This window comes from Herpailurus yagouaroundi, unplaced genomic scaffold (assembly GCF_014898765.1).
Source record: "Herpailurus yagouaroundi ecotype Mexico unplaced genomic scaffold, PumYag 161, whole genome shotgun sequence".
NCBI lineage: Eukaryota > Metazoa > Chordata > Mammalia > Carnivora > Felidae > Herpailurus > Herpailurus yagouaroundi.
This window is the reverse complement of record NW_024412402.1, coordinates 15,866,936-15,885,736: the sequence shown is the minus strand read 5'-3', so window position 1 is coordinate 15,885,736 and position 18,801 is coordinate 15,866,936. Positions and strand designations below refer to the sequence as shown.

The 18,801-nt window shown below is 39.4% G+C and overlaps 1 protein-coding gene across 3 annotated transcripts; it reads left to right on the top strand.

Annotated features, from left to right (window-relative positions):
- The first annotated feature begins 8,100 nt into the window (after window positions 1–8,100).
- LOC121035284 (olfactory receptor 8B3-like) lies at window positions 8,101–17,475 on the top strand. Of its 3 annotated transcripts, none has more exons than XM_040482818.1 (2): window positions 8,101–8,111; window positions 16,542–17,475. In XM_040482818.1, exons 1-2 carry the CDS (start codon window positions 8,101–8,103, stop codon window positions 17,473–17,475), a joined length of 945 nt encoding a protein of 314 aa, XP_040338752.1. The 3 variants fall into 3 exon arrangements, with proteins under 3 accessions (XP_040338752.1, XP_040338754.1, XP_040338753.1); XM_040482820.1 differs by lacking the exon at window positions 8,101–8,111 and adding an exon at window positions 10,110–10,120; XM_040482819.1 differs by lacking the exon at window positions 8,101–8,111 and adding an exon at window positions 10,667–10,677.
- The last annotated feature ends 1,326 nt before the right edge of the window (window positions 17,476–18,801 follow it).

Here is an 18,801-nt window from a genome sequence, read left to right as displayed (position 1 = left end):
GGATATAGGGAAAGGATAGCCATCTCTCAGTCGAGGGGTGTTGCCTCAGAAAAAAAAAAAACCTACTGATACCTTGATCTTGGACTTCAGGATTTGTGAGAAAATACATTTCTGTTCTGTAAGCCTCCTGGTCTGTGGCATTTTGTTACAGAAGCCTCAACAAACTAATATATACAATAGTTACTAAATATATGAAATTTACTAATACATGAAAGTATTTATTAAATATTCTAGGTAACAAAAATACACCATATGCTATAAATAAAAAAATTCAACTGAATAAATTTTAAAGATCTAACTGGCTAATTGGCTTCATTAAATGATTCATGAATTGGGCAGTATGAAATAGAGCAAATAGAGGAGTGTACCCAGGTACCCAGGAGTGATTAAAAAATGGAAGATTTTTATGGAAGGGGTGTGGGGCAAGAAAGGTATTATATAAAAAAAAAAAAAGGTTGTTCATTCCAGGCAAGGTGGTTTTCCCTTAGGGGTTAAACTAGGGGATCTTATAGTGCACTCATCTTTCTTTGGGGAATAGAGAAGGCCCATGTGGAAGATGCATTGGCACTGATTGAAAAATTCCTGACTGGTTGGTTAAGACTACCTTTCTGGGGGAGGTTGAAACTGCAATTAGATTAGGTATTAGACCCTGGTTTGGGAACTCCGTATAAGTGGCACTATTTGAGGCCTGTGGTTTTCTTTTTAACACTATGAAATATTTTTTAAAAGAGTTAGATTCATGGTATAAATGTTTTGTTTAATACTAAATACAGCTGTATCAAATTTGATAGTCAAAAAGGCATACCTATCAAACTTACTTTTACTAAAAAGACTCACTCATCTCTATTTGAATCTTCTCTTTAATTCACTTTGAATTCCAAGACTCCATCAAAAAGGATGTTCATCAAGATGGCAGGAAGTGAGTATTTTTATGTGTGTCCAGGGTTAGGGCTTTCTGAGCACATTTGACTGGAACCCAGGTGATAGGACAAGTGTTAGAAAGGCTGGGACCCCGGAGGCATGCTCCACCCCTCTTCCTTCTGGGGGAGAAGCCAGTCTCAGTGATCTGCACTGAACCAAGCTGCTGGCTCCTTTCCTTTGTTTTAAGCTGACCCCAGGCATCCAAGCTACATTGGTTTCATCAGCACTCTGGGTGAAGAGAGAAACCCTTTCCCTGTTCTATGTGAGTTTGAGAAAAATGTGTATCGTTCTCTGTTGGATGCCATTTAATCTCCCAATTCTGTAAATTTAAATTAATCAAGTTGATTTGCTGGTCAGGTAATATTAACCTTAGTGACTTCTGCCTGCTTAATCTCTATGGTAATATCTCTCTTTAATTAAATTAAATAAATATTGAGTGTCCCTGATAAGCTTCCTTGTTCTTATGTCTTTTTAATGAAATTAATATAGCTACTCCAGCTTTCTTTTGAGTGTTAGCATGGTATATGTTTCTTCATTCTTTTACTTTTAACCTCAGTATTTATGTTTAAAATGAATGTCTTATACACAGCATGTAGTTGGGGTTTCTTTTATTACTGACTTTGAAAATCTCCCTCTTTGTATTGATATATCTAAACCATTCACATTTAAGGTGATTATTAATGTGGTTGCATTAATAGCTATCTGTTTATAACTGCTTTCTGCCTGTGCACACATTCTTTATTTATATGTATGTATATACATATACATATATGTATGTATATGTATATACATACATATATATATGTGTATATAATGTTCAGTTAAATATATTTGTATATATTTATTTATATAAATTTATTTATTTATATATACATTATATATATATATATATATATATATATATATGCTTGTTTTCCTATAGTTTACAATACACATTTTAAGATAACCTAAGTTCACCTTCAAACCCTCTACCACTTCATGTGTAATGCAGTTACCTCAGAGTATTTCTGCTTCTTCCCACCTGCCCATTATAACATTGCTGTTATTCATTTCACTGATCCACATTATCATCACCATTGTGTTGTTAACTATTATTATTTAAAATACACAGTTATTGGGGTGCCTGGGTGGCTTAGTTGGTTAAGCATCGGAATTGGACTCAGGTCATGGTCTCGCGGTTCATGAGTTCAAGCCCTGCATCGGGCTCTCTGCTGTCCGTGCAGAGCCTGCTTCAGATCCTCTATCTCCCTCTCTCTCTGCCCCTCCCCTACTCACACTGGTGCACACACGCTCTCTCTCTCCTTCAAAAATAAATAAACATTAAAAAAAGTAAAATAAGATACACAGTTATCTTTTAGATAAATTAAGAATAAGAAAAATTAGGGGTGCCTGGGTGGCTTGGTCATTAAGCATCTGACTTTGTCTCAGGTCATGATCTTGCAGTTTGTGAGTGTGAGCCCTACGTTGGGCTCTGTGCTAACAGCTCGGAGCCTGGAGCCTGCTTCGGATTCTGTGCCTCCCTCCCTATCTCTGTCCCTCCCTGGTTCCTCCGCTTGGGCTGTCTCTGTCTCTGTCTCTCAAAAATAAACATTAAAAAAATTATAAAATGTTAAAAAAAGAGTAAGAAAAATTGAATATTTTATTTTTCCTCCATTTATTCCTTCTCTAATGCTCTTTTATCCTTTAAGTCAATTCAAGCTTCTGACGTACATTATTTTCCTTTTGCTTAAAAAACTTTAATATTTCTTGCAAGGCAGGTCTGCTGGAAATACCTTCTCTCATATTTTGTTAGAGAAAGTCATCATTTCACTTTGACTTTGGAAGCATAATTTCATTGGATATAGAATTCTAGGTTGGGGATTTTATCTTAACATTTTAAATGTAATTTTTTTAATCTTTTTTTTTAATGTTTATTTATTTTTGAGACAGAGGGAGACAGAGCATGAGCGGGGGAGGGGCAGAGAGAGAGGGAGACACAGAATCTGAAACAGGCTTCAGGCTCTGGGCTGTCAGCACACAGCCTGATGTGGGGCTCGAACGCACGAACTGTGAGATCATGACCTGAGCCGAAGTCAGACGCTCAACCGACTGAGCCACCCAGGAGCCCCTATCTTAACATTTTAAACATTTCATTCCACTCTTTTCTTGATTGCATGGTTTCTGGTGAGAGTTCCACTGTGTAATTCCTATCCTTGTTCACTGTAGGTCAAATTTTTTTTTTTTCTGTTGGTTTCTTTCAAGATTTTCTCTTTGTATTTGATTTTCTGCAATTTGAATGTGATAGACCTACATGTGTGAGTGTGGAATTTATTTTGCTTGGCATTCTTTGAATTCCTGGATTTGTGGTTTAAAGTCTGCTATTTATTTTGGAAAATTCTTGACCATTATTATTTCAAGAATTTCTTCTGCTCCACTCTTTCTTATCCTTCTGATATTTTAATTATGTATATTTTTCACTTTTTAAAAATGTTTGTTTATTTTTGAGAGAGAGAGAGAGAGAGAGACAGAGCATGAGCAGGGGAGGGGCAGAGAGGGGGAGACACAGAAACCGAAGCAGGCTGTAGGCTCTGAGCTGTCAGCACAGAGCCCAATGGGGGGCTCAAACTCATGAAATGTGAGATCATGACCTGAGCTGAAGTTGTACACTTAACCAAATGAGCCACGCAGGAGCCCCTATTTTTCACTTTTGAAATGATGTTTCCAAATTACTTTTCCAAAATTATTGTTATGTTCTGTGTTTTGTTTTGTTTTATTTTTGACTCTTTTTTATTGACCTGTCTTTAGCTCACTTTCTAAACTGCATTGAGTTCTGATGAGCAAATAGAAGGAATGCTTCATTTATGTTACTGTGCCTTTTATTTCCAGTATTTTCTTTTGATATTTTTCTATCTCTCTGCTTATATTACCCAAGTATTCTTGTATTGTATCTATTCTTCCCTTGCAGCCCTTAACATTCTCATTATAGTTATTTACAATTCCTGTTTCAAAATTTCTATATCTGATTCTTATTTGATTCTGTTTCTGTGGTTTGCATTGTCTCTTCACACTGTGCTTTTTTGTCTTGTGTTTTGTCAGGCTTTGTGATTTTTTTGCTGAAAGACAGACATGCTGTATCAGGCACTAACAACTTAGGTAAATGACCATTAGTGTGAGAATCTTTGGTATTTTTTTTTTATGAAATTTATTGTCAAATTGGTTTCCATACAACATCCAGTGCTCATCCCAACAGGTACCCTCCTCAATACCCATCACCCACCGACCCCTCCCTCCCACCCCCCATCAACACTCAGTTTGTTCTGTTTTTTGGAGTTTTTGCTCCCTCCTTCTCTAACCATTTTTTTTCTTCCCCTCCCCCATGGTCTTCTGTTAAGTTTCTCAGGATCCACATAGGAGTGAAACATACGGAATCTGTCCTTCTCTGTATGACTTATTTCATGTAACATTACATTCTCCAGTTCCATCCATGTTGCTACAAAAGGCCATATCACATTCTTTCTCATTGCCACGTAGTATTCCATTGTGTATATAAACGACAATTTCTTTATCCAAGAAAAGATAAAGAGTATCCATTCTTTAGGCTCTTTCCATAATTTAGCTATTGTTGAGAGTGCTGCTATAAACATTGGGGTACAAGTGCCCCTATGCATCATCACTCCTGTATCCCTTGGGCAAATTCCTAGCAGGGCTATTGCTGGGTCATAGGGTAGGTCTATTTTTAATTTTTTGAGGAACCTCCACACTGTTTTCCAGAGCTACTGCACCAGTTTGCATTCCCACCAACAGTGCAAGAGGGTTCCTGTTTCTCCACATCCTCTCTAGCATCTGTAGTCTCCTGATTTGTTCATTTTGGCCACTCTGACTGGCGTGAGGTGATATCTGAGTGTGGTTTTGATTTGTAGTTCCCTGATGAATAGTGACATTGAGCATCTTTTCATGTGCCTGTTGGCCATCTGGATGTCTTCTTTAGAGAAGTGTCTATTCATGTTTTCTGCCCATTTCCTCACTGGATTATTTGTTTTTCGGGTGTGGAGTTTGGTGAGCTCTTCATAGATTTTAGATACTAGCCCTTTGTCTGATATGTCATTTGCAAATATCTTTTCCCATTCCGTTGGTTGCCTTTCAGTTTTGTTGGTTGTTTCCTTTGCTGTGCAGAAGCTTTTTATCTTCATGAGGTCGCAATAGTTCATTTTTGCTTGTAATTCCCTTGCCTTTGGGGATGTGTCAAGTAAGAAATTGCTGCGGCTGAGGTCAGAGAGGTTTTTCCCTGCCTTCTCCTCTAGGGTTTTGATGGTTTCCTGTCTCATATTCAGGTCCTTTATTCATTTAGAGTTTATTTTTGTGAATGTTGTAAGAAAGTGGTCTAGTTTCATCCTTCTGCATGTTGCTGTCCAGTTCTCCCAGCACCATTTGTTAAAGAGACTGTCTTTTTTCCATTGGATGTTCTTTCCTGCTTTGTCAAAGATGAGTTGGCCATACGTTTGTGGGTCTAGTTCTGGGGTTTCTATTCTATTCCATTGGTCCATGTGTCTGTTTTTGTGCCAATACCATGCTGTCTGGATGATTACAGCTTTGTAGTAGAGGCTAAAGTCTGGGATTGTGATGCCTCCCGCTTTGGTCTTCTTCAAAATTACTTTGGCTATTTGGGCCTTTTGTGGTTCCATACAAATTTTAGGATTGCTTGTTCTAGCTTCGAGAAGACTGCTGGTGCAATTTTGATTGGAATTGCATTGGATGTGTAGATAGCTTTGGGTAGTATTGACATTTTAACAATATTTATTCTTCCAACCCATGAGCACGGAATGTTTTTCCATTTTTTTATATCTTCAATTTCCTTCAAAAGCTTTCTATAGTTTTCAGCATACAGATCTTTTACATCTGTGGTTAGGTTTTACTCCTAGGTATTTTATGCTTCTTGGTGCAATTATGAATGGGATGAGTTTCTTTATTTGTCTTTCTGTTGCTTCATTATTAGTGTATAAGAACGCAACTGATTTCTGTGCATTGATGTTGGATCCTGCGACTTTGCTGAATTCATGTATCAGTTCTAGCAGACTTTTGGTGGAGTCTGTCGTTCTTTCCATGTATAATATCATGTCATCTGCAAAAGGTGAAAGCTTGACCTCATCTTTGCCAATTTTGATGCCTTTGATTTCCTTTTGTTGTCTGGTTGCTGAAGCTAGCACTTCCAACACTATGTTACACAACAACAGTGAGAGTGGGCATCCCTGTCGTGTTCCTGATCTCAGGGAGAAAGCTCTCAGTTTTTCCCCATTGAGGATGATATTAGCTGTGGGCCTTTCATAAATGGTTTTTATGATGTTTAAGTATGTTCCTTCTATCCCGACTTTCTTGAGGGTTTTTATTAAGAATGGGTGCTGAATTTTGTCAAATGCTTTTTCTGCATCGATTGACAGGATCATATGGTTCTTATCTTTTCTTTTATTAATGTGATGTATCACGTTGATTGATTTGCAAATGTTGAACCAGCCCTGCAATCCAGGAATGAATCCCACTTGATCATGGTGAATAATTCTTTTTATATGCTGTTGAATTCGATTTGCTAGTATCTTGTTGAGAATTTTTGCATCCATATTCATCAGGGATATTGGCCTGTAGTTCTCTTTTTTTACTGGGTCTTTGTCTGGTATAGGAATCAAAGTAATGCCGGCTTCACACCATGAGTCTTGAAGTTTTCCTTCCCTTTCTATTTTTTGGAATAGCTTGAGAAGGATAGGTATTATCTCTGCTTTAAATGTCTGGTAGAATTCCTCAGGGAAGCCATCTGGTCCTGGACTCTTATTTGTTGGGAGATTTTTGATAACTGATTCAGTTTCTTTGCTGGTGTGGGTCTGTTCAAGCTTTCTATTTCTTCCTGTTTGAGTTTTGGAAGTGTGTGGGTGTTTAGGAATTTGTCCATTTCTTCCCGGTTGTCCAGTTTGTTGGCATATAATTTTTCATAGTATTCCCTAATAATTGTTTGTTTTTCTGAGGGACTGGTTGTAATAATTCCATTTTCCTTCATGATTTTATCTATTTGGGTCATCTCCCTTTTCTTTTTGAGAAGCCTGGCTAGAGGTTTATCAATTTTGTTTATTTTTTCAAAAAAACAACTCTTGGTTTCATTGATCAGCTCTACAGTGTTTTTAGATCCTATATTATTTATTTCTGCTCTGATATTTATTATTTATCTTTGTCTGCTGGGTTTGGGGTGTCTTTGCTGTTCTGCTTCTATTTCCTTTAGGTGTGCTGTTAGATTTTGTATTTGAGATTTTTCTTGTTTCTTGAGATAGGCCTGGATTGCAATGTATTTTCCTCTCAGGACTGCCTTTGCTGCATCCCAAAGCGTTTGGAGTGTTGTATTTTCATTTTCATTTGTTTCCATATATTTTTAATTATCTTCTCTAATTGGCGGGTTGGCCCATTCATTCTTTAGTAGGGTGTTCTTTAACCTCCATGCTTTTGGAGGTTTTCCAGACTTTTTCCTGTGGTTGATTTCAAGCTTCATTGCTTTGTGGTCTGAAAGTGTGCATGGTATGATCTCAGTTCTTGTATACTTATGAAGGGCTGTTTTGTGACCCAGTATGTGATCTATCTTGGAGAATGTCCCATGTGCACTCGAGAAGAAAGTATATTCTGTTGCATTGGGATGCAGAGTCCTAAATATCACTGTCAAGTCTATCCAATCCAATCTATCATTTAGGGCCCTTGTTTCTTTATTGATCCTGTGTCTAGATGATCTATCCATTGTTGTAAGTGGAGTATTAAAGTCCCCTGCAATTACCACATTCTTATCAATAACGTTGCTTATGTTTGTGACTGTTTTATATATTTGGGGACTCCCGTATTCAGTGCATAGACATTTTTAATTGTTAGCTTTTACTGATGGATAGACCCTGTAATTATTATATAATGCCATTCTTCATCTCTTGTTACAGCCTTTGATTTAAAGTCCAGTTTGTCTGATATAAGTAGGGCAACTCCAGCTTTCTTTTAACTTCCAGTATCATGATAGCTAGTTCTCCATCCCCTCACTTTCAATCTGAAGGTGTCCTCAGGTCTAAAATGAGTCTCTTGTAGACAGCAAATAGATGGGTCTTGTTTTTTCACCCATTCTGATACCCTGTGTCTTTTGGTTGGAGCATTTAGTCCATTTACATTCAGTGTTATTAATGGAAAGTTATGGGTTTAGAGTCATTGTGATGTCTGTAGGTTTCATGCTTGTAGTGATGTCTCTGGTACTTTGTGGTCCTTGCAACATTTCACTCACAGAATCCCCCTTAGGAGCTCTTGTAGGGCTGGTTTAGTGGTGATGAATTCCTTCAGTTTTTGTTTGCTTGGGAAGACCTTTATGTCTCCTATTCTGAATGACAGACTTACTGGATAAAGGATTCTCGGCTGCATGTTTTTTCTGTTCATTACGTTGAAGATTTCCTGCCATTCCTTTCTGGCTTGCCAAGTTTCAGTAGATAGGTCTGCCACTAGTATTATGGGTCTCCCTTTGTAAGTTAGAGCGTGTTTATCCCTAACTGCTTTCAGAATTTTCTCTTTATCCTTGTATTTTGCCAGTTTCACTATTATATGTTGTGCAGATCAATTCAAGTTACGTCTTAAGGGAGTTCTCTGTGCTTCTTGGATTTCAATGCCTTTTTCCTTCTGCAGATCAAGGAAGTTCTCAGCTGTGATTTGCTCAAGTACACCTTCAGCCCCTTTCTCTCTCTCTTCCTCTTCTGGAATTCCTATGATATGGATATTGTTCCATTATGATTGCATCACTTAGTTCTGTAATTCTCCCCTCATACTCCTGGATTTTTTTTATCTCTCTTTTTCTCAGCTTCCCCTTTTTCCATTATTTTATTTTATTTTATTTTTATTTTTTTAAATGTTTGTTTATTTTTGAGAGAGAGAGAGAGGTAGAGACAGAGAGACAGACAGAGTGCAAGCAGGAGAGGGGCTGAGGGAGGGGGAGACACAGAATCCAAAGTAGGCTCCAGGCTCTGAGCTACCAGCACAGAGCCCAACGCAGGGCTTGAACTCACGGACTGTGAGATCATGACCTGAGCTGAAGTTGGATGCTCAACCGACCCAGGCACTCAGTCACCCCCATAATTCTATCTTCTAATTCACCTATATTCTCCTCTGCCTCTTCAATCTGAGTTGTGATCGCCTCCATTTTATTTGCACCTCATTTATAGCTTTTTTAGCTCCTCGTGACTATTTCTTAGTCCCTTGATCTCTGTAGCAATAGGTTGTCTGCTGTCCTCTATACTTTTTTTCAAGCCCAACGATTAATTTTATGACTATTATCCTAAATTTTTGTTCCATTATATTGCTTAAATCGTTTTTGACCAATTCGTTTGCTGTCGCTACTTCCTGGAGTTTCTTTTGCGGAGAGTTCTTCCATTTTATCATTTTGGATAGTCCCTGGGGTGGCGTGGAACTGCAGAGTACTTCCCCTGTGCTGTCTGGAGTAACTTGTGTTGGTGGGCGGGGCCGTAGTCAGACCTGATGTTTGTCTCCAGCCCACTGCTGGGACCATGGTCAGACTGGTGTGTACCTTATCTTCCCCTCTCCCGGGGGCAGGGCAGTGGAGTGGTGTGACCCCTGTCTGGGCTGCTTGCACAGTGCCAGGGTTGTGATGCTGCTTTGATGGGATCTGGCCAAGGACCTATTAGCTGGGGTGGATCTGCAAGGTGCACAGGGGCAGGAGGGGCAGGCTTAGCTCATTTTGCTGTCAGTGGTCCCCTGCAGGAGGGGCCCTGAAGCACCGGGAGGGAGGCAGGCCTGTCGGCTTTAATTTTTAAAAATATCTGTGCTTATTGAAAATTTTTATTGCCAACTCCTTCAAATTTGGGACATAAGAGACAAAAGTAATCCAGGGAACTGACTGTGAGTCTTCAGTCCCCTTACCAGCCTGTCTCCTCTCTACCCTTAAGAATCTTCTTATGGATGTTTTTTATATAATGTGTAGGGTTTTTAGTTGTAATTGTAGTAGGAATAAGGAAAAAATATACCATTTCCTTCTTCTCAGAAGCAAGAGTCCCATTTGGCTCTTTTTAGTATTTTCTATCTCTCTGCTAACATATTTTATTTTATAATGTGTTTTAAAAGATATAATCTGCCTATTTGTAATTTGGGTGCCTGGGTGGCTCAGTCAGTTGACCGTCTGACTCTTGATTTCAGCTCTGGTCATGATCCCAGGGTTGCCGGATCAAACCCAACATCAGGCTCTGTGCTGATCTGGAGCCTGCTTGGGATTCTCTCTCTCTCTGTCCCTCTTCCCTGCTTGCATACTCTCTCAAAAACAAAATAAAAACAATAAAAAAAAAGTATTTGTGATTGCTTGTGGAAACAATTTTGTTTACTGTATTAAAATTCTTTTCAATGGGGCGCCTGGGTGGCGCAGTCGGTTAAGCGTCTGACTTCAGCCAGGTCACGATCTCGCGTGAGTTCGAGCCCCGCGTCAGGCTCTGGGCTGATGGCTCAGAGCCTGGAGCCTGTTTCCCATTCTGTGTCTCCCTCTCTCTCTGCCCGTCCCCCGTTCATGCTCTGTCTCTCTCTGTCCCAAAAATAAATAAACGTTGAAAAAAAAAATTCTTTTCAAATAGTTGTAACATCTGAGTCATCTCCATATTGGCATCTGTTGGTTCTCTTTTCATCTTCAAGTGGTGGTGGTGGTTCTTGTCATTGATATGATGAATGGTTTTCAGTTGTGCCCTGGACATTTTGTATATTAGTTTGTGAGACTATGGATCTCATGTGGTTTTCTTTTTTCGTCGTCACCTTGCTTAGGTATAGTGTGCAGATTCAGATACTTCTGGATATTCAGATCTCTGCCGAGCCCTGAATGTCCCTCCAGTGTCATTGGGTTGCTGACTTGTATCCCCCTCATTACTGACATGTGGGATAAAAATTCAGCTCCCACTGGGGCACCTGGGTGCCTCAGTGGATTAAGCATCTGAATCTTGATTTTGTCTCGGGTCACGATTTCACGGTTTGTGATTTCAAGCCCCATGTTGGGCTCTGCACTGACAGGGTGGAACCTGCTTGAGGTTCTCTCTCTCCATCTCTCTCTGCCCTTGCCCTGCTCATTTTCTCTCTCTCTTTCACTCTTTCCCTCTCCCGAAAATAAATAAATAAACCTAAAAGAAATTCAACTCCCACTTCAGTTCTTTGGCAGCACCTTAGCTAGAATGGAACAGTTACTGACAGCGCTTCATTGCTGCTGGGTGAGGAGTAGAAGTTTAGTTCCCTGATGAACCCACTGACAGCAGGGGGAATTGGGACTGAGTATGACGACTAGCACTATCTTGTATAGTCTTGTTTCACATCACTGCTGTTGGGTGGGATGGAAACTAGTTCCCCACTTGGCCCCACTGACTCTATACCAGCAGGGAATATAGAGTGCCAATTAGTATCATTTTGTTCAACTTAATTGCTGCTGAGTAGGAAGGGAGTTCAGATTATTGCCCAGTCTTTAACACTGTGCTGGTGGGGGCATCAGGTTGCCGCTTCCTATTTCCAGCCAGAGGATAAGCAGTTCAGTCTCCACATGGCCCTGCTGACATCACCCCTGTGAAGGAATCAGAGTACTTCCTGTTACCCTCAAGCAGAGGGTAGAGATGTAGCTCTCGGCTTGGCCCTTCTGACATGGGTTGCTAGGCAGGTTGTCATTTAATTTTTGCCTGTTGTTGGGTGGAAATTATAAAAAATGTTTTCTGTTCTACTAGACTACCTCCCCCCCCCCTTTTCTTTGGTTAGAGGAAAGCTTTTTGGGTCTGTCTTTGGTAGTTTGGGGTTGCAGGCTTGTCCAGTGTACCATCAGGGCAAAAAACAACCCAAGGAACTCAGCAGCCATATTCCTCAATTCCCCATACTCCATGGAAGTCTGTCTTGTTTTTATCTTTCAATGTCTTCCTATGTTTGTTGTGTTATGCCCAGGGTTTTTTAGTTTAAGAGGGTATAGTAGGGAGCAATGGTGTATTCTATCTTGGCTGGAATCAGATGTCAGTCAACTGAGATTAAAAAAAAAATTATTCAGTTTCTTAAGTCTGAAATCTGAGAGATCATTCCGCATCAACATATTCAAGTACTCAGAGAATCATTGAGCAGAAATTGAGCTCACACATATCAAGTCAGTGATGCTTCCGATTGCTGCTGAGGTATCTGTAATAAGTAGAGAAGTGAGTTCTAAGCTCAAGGTTTTTATTGATTAAGATAAAATGAGTTCAATAAAGACACCGTAATGAATCTTTCATACAGCTCAATTTCTCCTGAAGAGTTGTCTTTTATTTTAAGATTCTTTTTCACGTTTACTTTTATTTTTGAGAGAGAGAGAGAGAGAGACAGACAGACAGACAGAATGTGAGCGGGGGAGGGACGGAGAGAGGGGGAGACACAGAATCTGAAGCAGGCTCCAGGCTCTGAGGTGTCAGCACAGAGCCTGACGCGGGGCTGGAAGTCACGAACTGTGAGATCACGACCCAAGCCGAAGTTGGACGCTTAACCGACTGAGTCACCCATGCGCCCCTGCAATCCTTCTTGGTAACATAAACAGTTGATAAATACATATTTTGTAAGTTATATGTATTATATGTTGTATTCTTATAATAAAATAAATGTTTTCTCAAATTGTCAAAGACTCCAAAAATTTTTTCTAATATATTTAAGCCCATGCGATTCAAGGGTCAACTGTAATTATTTTGTTGTTCAAATAGGTCCAGCTTTGCTCCTTCAGAGCTCCCAGGTTGGATAATGTAAACTTTTGCCATGACTCTGTCTTCTTTTTTAAAAGATGCTTCAGGATCATTTTGTGATTTCCCTAGTTCATCCCCAAAATGAATCATTTCTCCAAGGTGCCCAGTTATTATCAGAGAATGTTATTAAGAAACGAAGGTCTGGGTGTTGGATGTGTTCATTTCTTTAAAATAAATTTTCTTTTAATGTTTATTTATTTTTGAGAGAGGGAGACAGCACAAGCAAGGGAGGGGCAGAGAGAGGGGAAATACAGAATCTGAAGCCAGCTCCAGGCTCTGAGCTGTCAGCACAGAGCCCAACGCGGGGCTCAAACTCACAAACTGTGAGATCATGACCTGAGCCGAAGTCTGACATTTAACTGACTGAGCTACCCAGGCGCCCCGGATGTGTTCATATTTACTAGGGTATCACTGCTCCTAGGCCCTCTTAGTGGAGAGAGATAGGAAATACGTGTATGTATTCAAATGCTTGTGTATCTATCTGTCTATTATCTATTTATCTATCTATCTGTCTATCTACCTATCTTTTTGAATCTATGTATCTTAATATGTGTATTAAGATGTATATTATGTGGTGCTAATATAGCACCACATAGTTCATTCTAGACTCCCCCTTTTGTACACTTATAACTTCTTTCTGTGACAGAAACACTTGACTATACGTTGCAAGGGTAAAAACAAAAAAACCTGTACATAAACACTGTACCCTGGTTGATAAATTGATTTCCCAAAGGCGTATGGGTTTGCAACTCTGAAACTCAAATACACATGTGCTGAGATTGAATGAATAAGAAATTGTAGCGAATAGAATTTGCATTATGTTCAAATGCCTTTTCCTGACTATTTGATTGTGACTACTAAGGTACACTTTCAGAAAGAGTAATGTTGGTACATACACTGTGTTCCCCCTTGTCTTTGACTGATTATAAGACCTATTTAAATTCTGGGTGTTTCAGCCACTATTCTTAGAGGGAGAATGAAAGCCTTGACTCAGGTTAGCTTAAAGAGAATTCCTAGTTGAACCAGTCTCAGCTGTTATCTGGCTCCTGTCCCTGAAACATTTTCCATGAATAAAACAGATTTAGTTTTGTATCAATACCCAGATTTTTTTTTTTGAGAGAGAGAGTGTGAGTGGGGAAGGGGCAGAGGGAGAGAGAAAGAGGGAGAGAGAGAGAATCTTAAGCAGGCTCCACACCTAACACAGAACCTGATGCAGGGTTCAATCCTACGATTATGAGATCATGACCTGAGCTGAAGTCAAGAGTCGAAAGCTCAACGGACTAAGCCACCCAGGTGCCTCCCAATACCCACATCTTAAGTTACTACAGAAGGTTGAATAAACTTGAATTGTAAAATACAGAATACTACTCAGCAATGAAAGGGACAGACCGCTGATACATACAACAGCTGGGATGGACTTCAGGACATGGTACTTAGTGAAAAACACGAATCTCGGAGGTTACATGTTATATGATTTCTTTTATTGTTCTCTAAAGGAATCAACTGAAGAGGTGGAGAACAGGTCAGTGGTTGCCGGAAGACAGATGCAGGTGGAAGGGGTTGGGTTTGTCTGTAAAGGGGTAGAATAGCTGGTGGAGCAGTCCTGTGTCCTAATTGTGGTGGCGAATCTGTACAAGGGATCAGATTGCATTGATCTCCACATGCGCGCGCGCGCACACACACACACACACACACACACACAGGCACACACAACACAAACTCTCAGTGCATGTAAAACTGCTGAAAGCTGAGTAACATCTATAGTCCTAAATTCTACTTAACATGATTGTTCCAAAGTCAGTTTACTGGTTTTGCTATTATACTACAGTTGTTGGAGATGTAGGTAGGAATCTGGAGTTCCAGGAAATCTCTACGTTATTTTTATAATTCTCTGTGAATCTATATTCATTTGAAAGTAAACTTTAGATATCTTCTCACAAGCATAAGGAGAAATTAATATATACTCTGGAATTCTAAAATTGTGTTTTCTTAAGATGGAAACCTATTACCAGTGATTTTTCTTATAGATTTAATTTTAATATGTGGAAAGCAAAGCCATATTGAGTCAGAACAACGCAAAGTAACATTTCATAGAATAATGGGTTGTTATTCTATCAAATAATTTTCTATTTAAACAATAATCTCTGAAAACAAAAGTATCCTTTTGCTGTGTCTATAAAATATACTTAATGATTATTTTAAAATTCTCAAAATATTAAAAAAGCATAATAAATAAACTTTAGGAGATGTGTATAAATTCTGACTAGAACTGGGTTACATAGAATGATAATTAGTGACATTTTCAGTGATGCTATTTATATGCATCCTTCTAAGGGACAGCAGAGGACCCTTTCTCCTAAAACCTAGGGAATATGTAATCTCTGTTGGGAAATTAACATTTACGGTTACAATTAGTGTGTAAACTCAGACATCAGATTCTTCCCTGCAGAGTTTATCACGATGGGGAGATCTTAGGGAAGACCTACACCATATTTCTAATGAGGTCTAAAAGAATTATAAGCCTTAAGCAAAAGCCTTGTGCTCTATGTCATGATGGGTCAGGTGTCACCTGTGTGGTTTCCCTTCAAACTCTCTTAGTAAATTTATAACTAGAAGTTTGATCTACTTCTCAGGCTGGCTCCTGGAACATTCAGTCTGGGAGATCTATGCTATTGCTCTTTTGCCAGTAAAGGAAGAAGATCCTGTGACTATCTTTATCTGCTCAGTTGTGACATCATAAAAACCAGTTCTTACAGGGAAGTGGAGGTGAAACTCACGAAGAATCAGCACTGAGTTATCTCAATGGAAGGAGAGTGAGTTATGCCAGTTTCCATTTTTCTCTCACTCTGTTGCTGAAAAATGGGGGAAAGCACTTATTTTGAATAGCAAGAAATTCAGAAGTATGCGGCCCTTAATCCACTGCCTGCATTATTCTTGGCACACCCTTCCTGTGTTGGCTTCATCCTCAGTCTAGTAGCAGGAGAGCTATAGCAGTTCCAAGTGACATGTCCAGAAAATAGAAACATCAGAGGAAAAGATTTGTTTTTTTCCTAAAAATATTTTTTAGCTGAAATATGCTATTTCAGCTGAAATACGCATACAATAAAGTTTAAATGTCCTAAGTATATAGCTTGCTACATTTCCACAAACCTAACTAATTTAATCAACGTCCAAATTATGTTTCTCTTTTGTGCCCTCCTACAAAGAGAAGGAAGCACATCCACCTTCCTTTTACATTCTCTGTCCAGCTAGGATGGAACAAAGGAGGAGAATGTGTAGAAACACCTGACGTATGGTTAAATATAAGTCTTAGGCTACCAAGGGTCTCCTCAATAAGTGTTATCAGTTGACTTTGTAGATTCTTGTGGGAAAGATCTGGAAACCCTGTCGACTCTGACAGACTTCCTTCTAGGAAGCAAAATATCTGAATGATCTCTATTCTAGCAGAAGTTTCTATTTTTTTGTTAGTCATCACTGGGGAACTGAAGTATCTGGTAAGGTAATGGAAATGTGAGTAGGAACTAGGAAGTGAAGGATCAGATGAGTGGGAGGGAGAGAAGGGGGATACCTCCCTTCTGAGGTTTAGGTGGGTTTAGTCCTCAGCTACTCCATTCTTGTATCTTCTAGGAAAGACAGGAATAGCTGTTTGTCACATACAACTCATGCAACAAAAGACAGAGTGCTTTTAATGCCAATGGCTATGTGTGCAGTCCATTTGGACCCTGTGAAGCAAAGGGACTTATTCGATTTCTGCTGGTCTGAGTCTTCTCATACATAAGAGCATGTAAGGAAGGAGAGAGCTGGGGTCTCTATTAATGGAAGTTTCTTCTGTTCTCACAGATTTCTGAAGAGAAGAATACTGGTTAGAAATGAGTCCTTAGTGACTGAATTTCTTCTTGCTGGCCTAACAGACCGTCCAGAGCTCCAGCAACCCCTCTTCTTCCTGTTTCTGGTGATCTACATTGTCACCATGGTGGGCAACGTTGGCTTGGTCACTCTTATTAGTCTAAATTCTCACCTCCATACCCCCATGTACTACTTCCTCTTCAACCTATCCTTCATTGATGTCTGTTACTCTTCTGCTTTCACCCCCAAGATGCTGATGAACTTTGTGTCAAGGAGGAATATCATCTCCTATGTTGGCTGCATGACTCAGCTGTTTTTCTTTCTCTTTTTTGTCATCTCGGAATGCTATATGTTGACCTCAATGGCCTACGATCGCTACGTGGCCATCTGTAATCCGTTGCTGTATAAGGTAACCATGTCCCATCAGGTCTGTGCCTTGCTGACTGTTGCTGCATATATGATGGGGTTTGCTGGAGCCTCGGCCCACACAGGGTGCATGCTCAGACTAACCTTCTGCAGTGTTAGTGTCATCAACCATTACCTGTGTGATATTCTTCCTCTCCTCCAACTGTCTTGCAGCAGCACCTATGTCAACGAGGTAGTAGTTCTGATAGTCGTGGGAATTAATATCACAGTACCCTGTTTTACCATCCTAATTTCTTACGTCTTTATCCTCACTAGCATTCTTCATATCAAATCTGCTCAAGGACGATCAAAAGCCCTCAGTACCTGTAGTTCTCACATCATTGCTATTTCTCTTTTCTTTGGCTCAGCAGCATTCATGTATCTTAAATATTCTTCTCCGGGGTCTATGGACGTGGGAAAAATTTCTTCAGTTTTCTACACTAATGTGGTGCCCATGCTTAATCCCTTAATCTACAGTTTGAGAAACAAGGATATCAAAGTTACATTGTGGAAAGCATTGTTTAAAATCCAAAGGAAAAACATGTTCTGACTAGAAATTATAACATAAAGAAATTCAATTTTTATTAAAAAAATTTTTGTATGTATAATTATTTTTGAGAGAGAGACAGACAGAGTGTGAGCAGGGGAGGGGCCAAGAGAGAGGCAGACATAGAATCCGAAGCAGGCTCCAGGCTCTGAGCTGTCAGCACAGAGCCAGACGTGGGGCTCAAACTCACGAACCATGAGCTGAAGTTGGACGCTTAACCAACTGAGCCACCCAGGTACCCCAAGAAATTCAATTTTAAAAATGTTATTATGTTTTTCAAGAGGTTTTGATCATTATCAATGTTGTTTCTGCAGATTGTGTTATCTGTGTTTTAATAGACCTGTCTTAGCATTTCCCTTATAGCTACTTTGTTTCATTGTTTGCTTTTGTATTTCTGTAGCTGAAACCAGTTTACTAAATAACTAATAACATGTTTATAAAAAGAAAAAATATACTGGCTATTTTCTTTTCATACTGTTTCTGTCTCTAAGCTATTCTTTTTTTTAATTTTTTTTCAACGTTTTTTATTTATTTTTGGGACAGAGAGAGACAGAGTATGAACGGGGGAGTGGCAGAGAGAGAGGGAGACACAGAATCGGAAACAGGCTCCAGGCTCCGAGCCATCAGCCCAGAGCCCGACGCGGGGCTCGAACTCACGGACCGCGAGATCGTGACCTGGCTGAAGTCGGACGCTTAACCGACTGCACCACCCAGGCGCCCCTCTAAGCTATTCTTAATCTGAACAAATATGATAAGCTTCTAAGTCACAGAAAGTTGAATTTACAGTTATCTCTCTTAAACACAGAAGTGCCAAAAACTAAAGAAACATTCTTATTCTTCTCCATATTATTGCTGGTATAGGCAGGAGGATTCAATGAAATGTGTTCATTACAAACTGTGTATATGGCCTAAAGTATAATCAAGTCCTCTGATATTTGCATTTTGTTCTATTTTCTTACCAACTTTTCCCTGTACCATTCTGTTCTTTCTTGTTCCCATTGAAAATGGCAAAATGCATTCTGTACACCACCAGCTTTTGAGAGCCTCAAACAGTCTAGTTCATTTAAATTGAAGTGAATACATATATTGCCAAATATAGCATTAATATATATGATTAAAGGAATAATACATATGTATCTCAGGATCCAAATATGGGGGATGATTGGTGTATGACTAGTCTGTTACTTATCACTTAAAGGAAAATAGTGCATATTGGGAGAAACATGTTAAACACTTTTACTTATTTAATGAAATTTATCATGAAGAAAGGGTATATATTAATGATAATAAACTTTATTTCTAGCAACATTTTGTGACCTTCCTTAAACC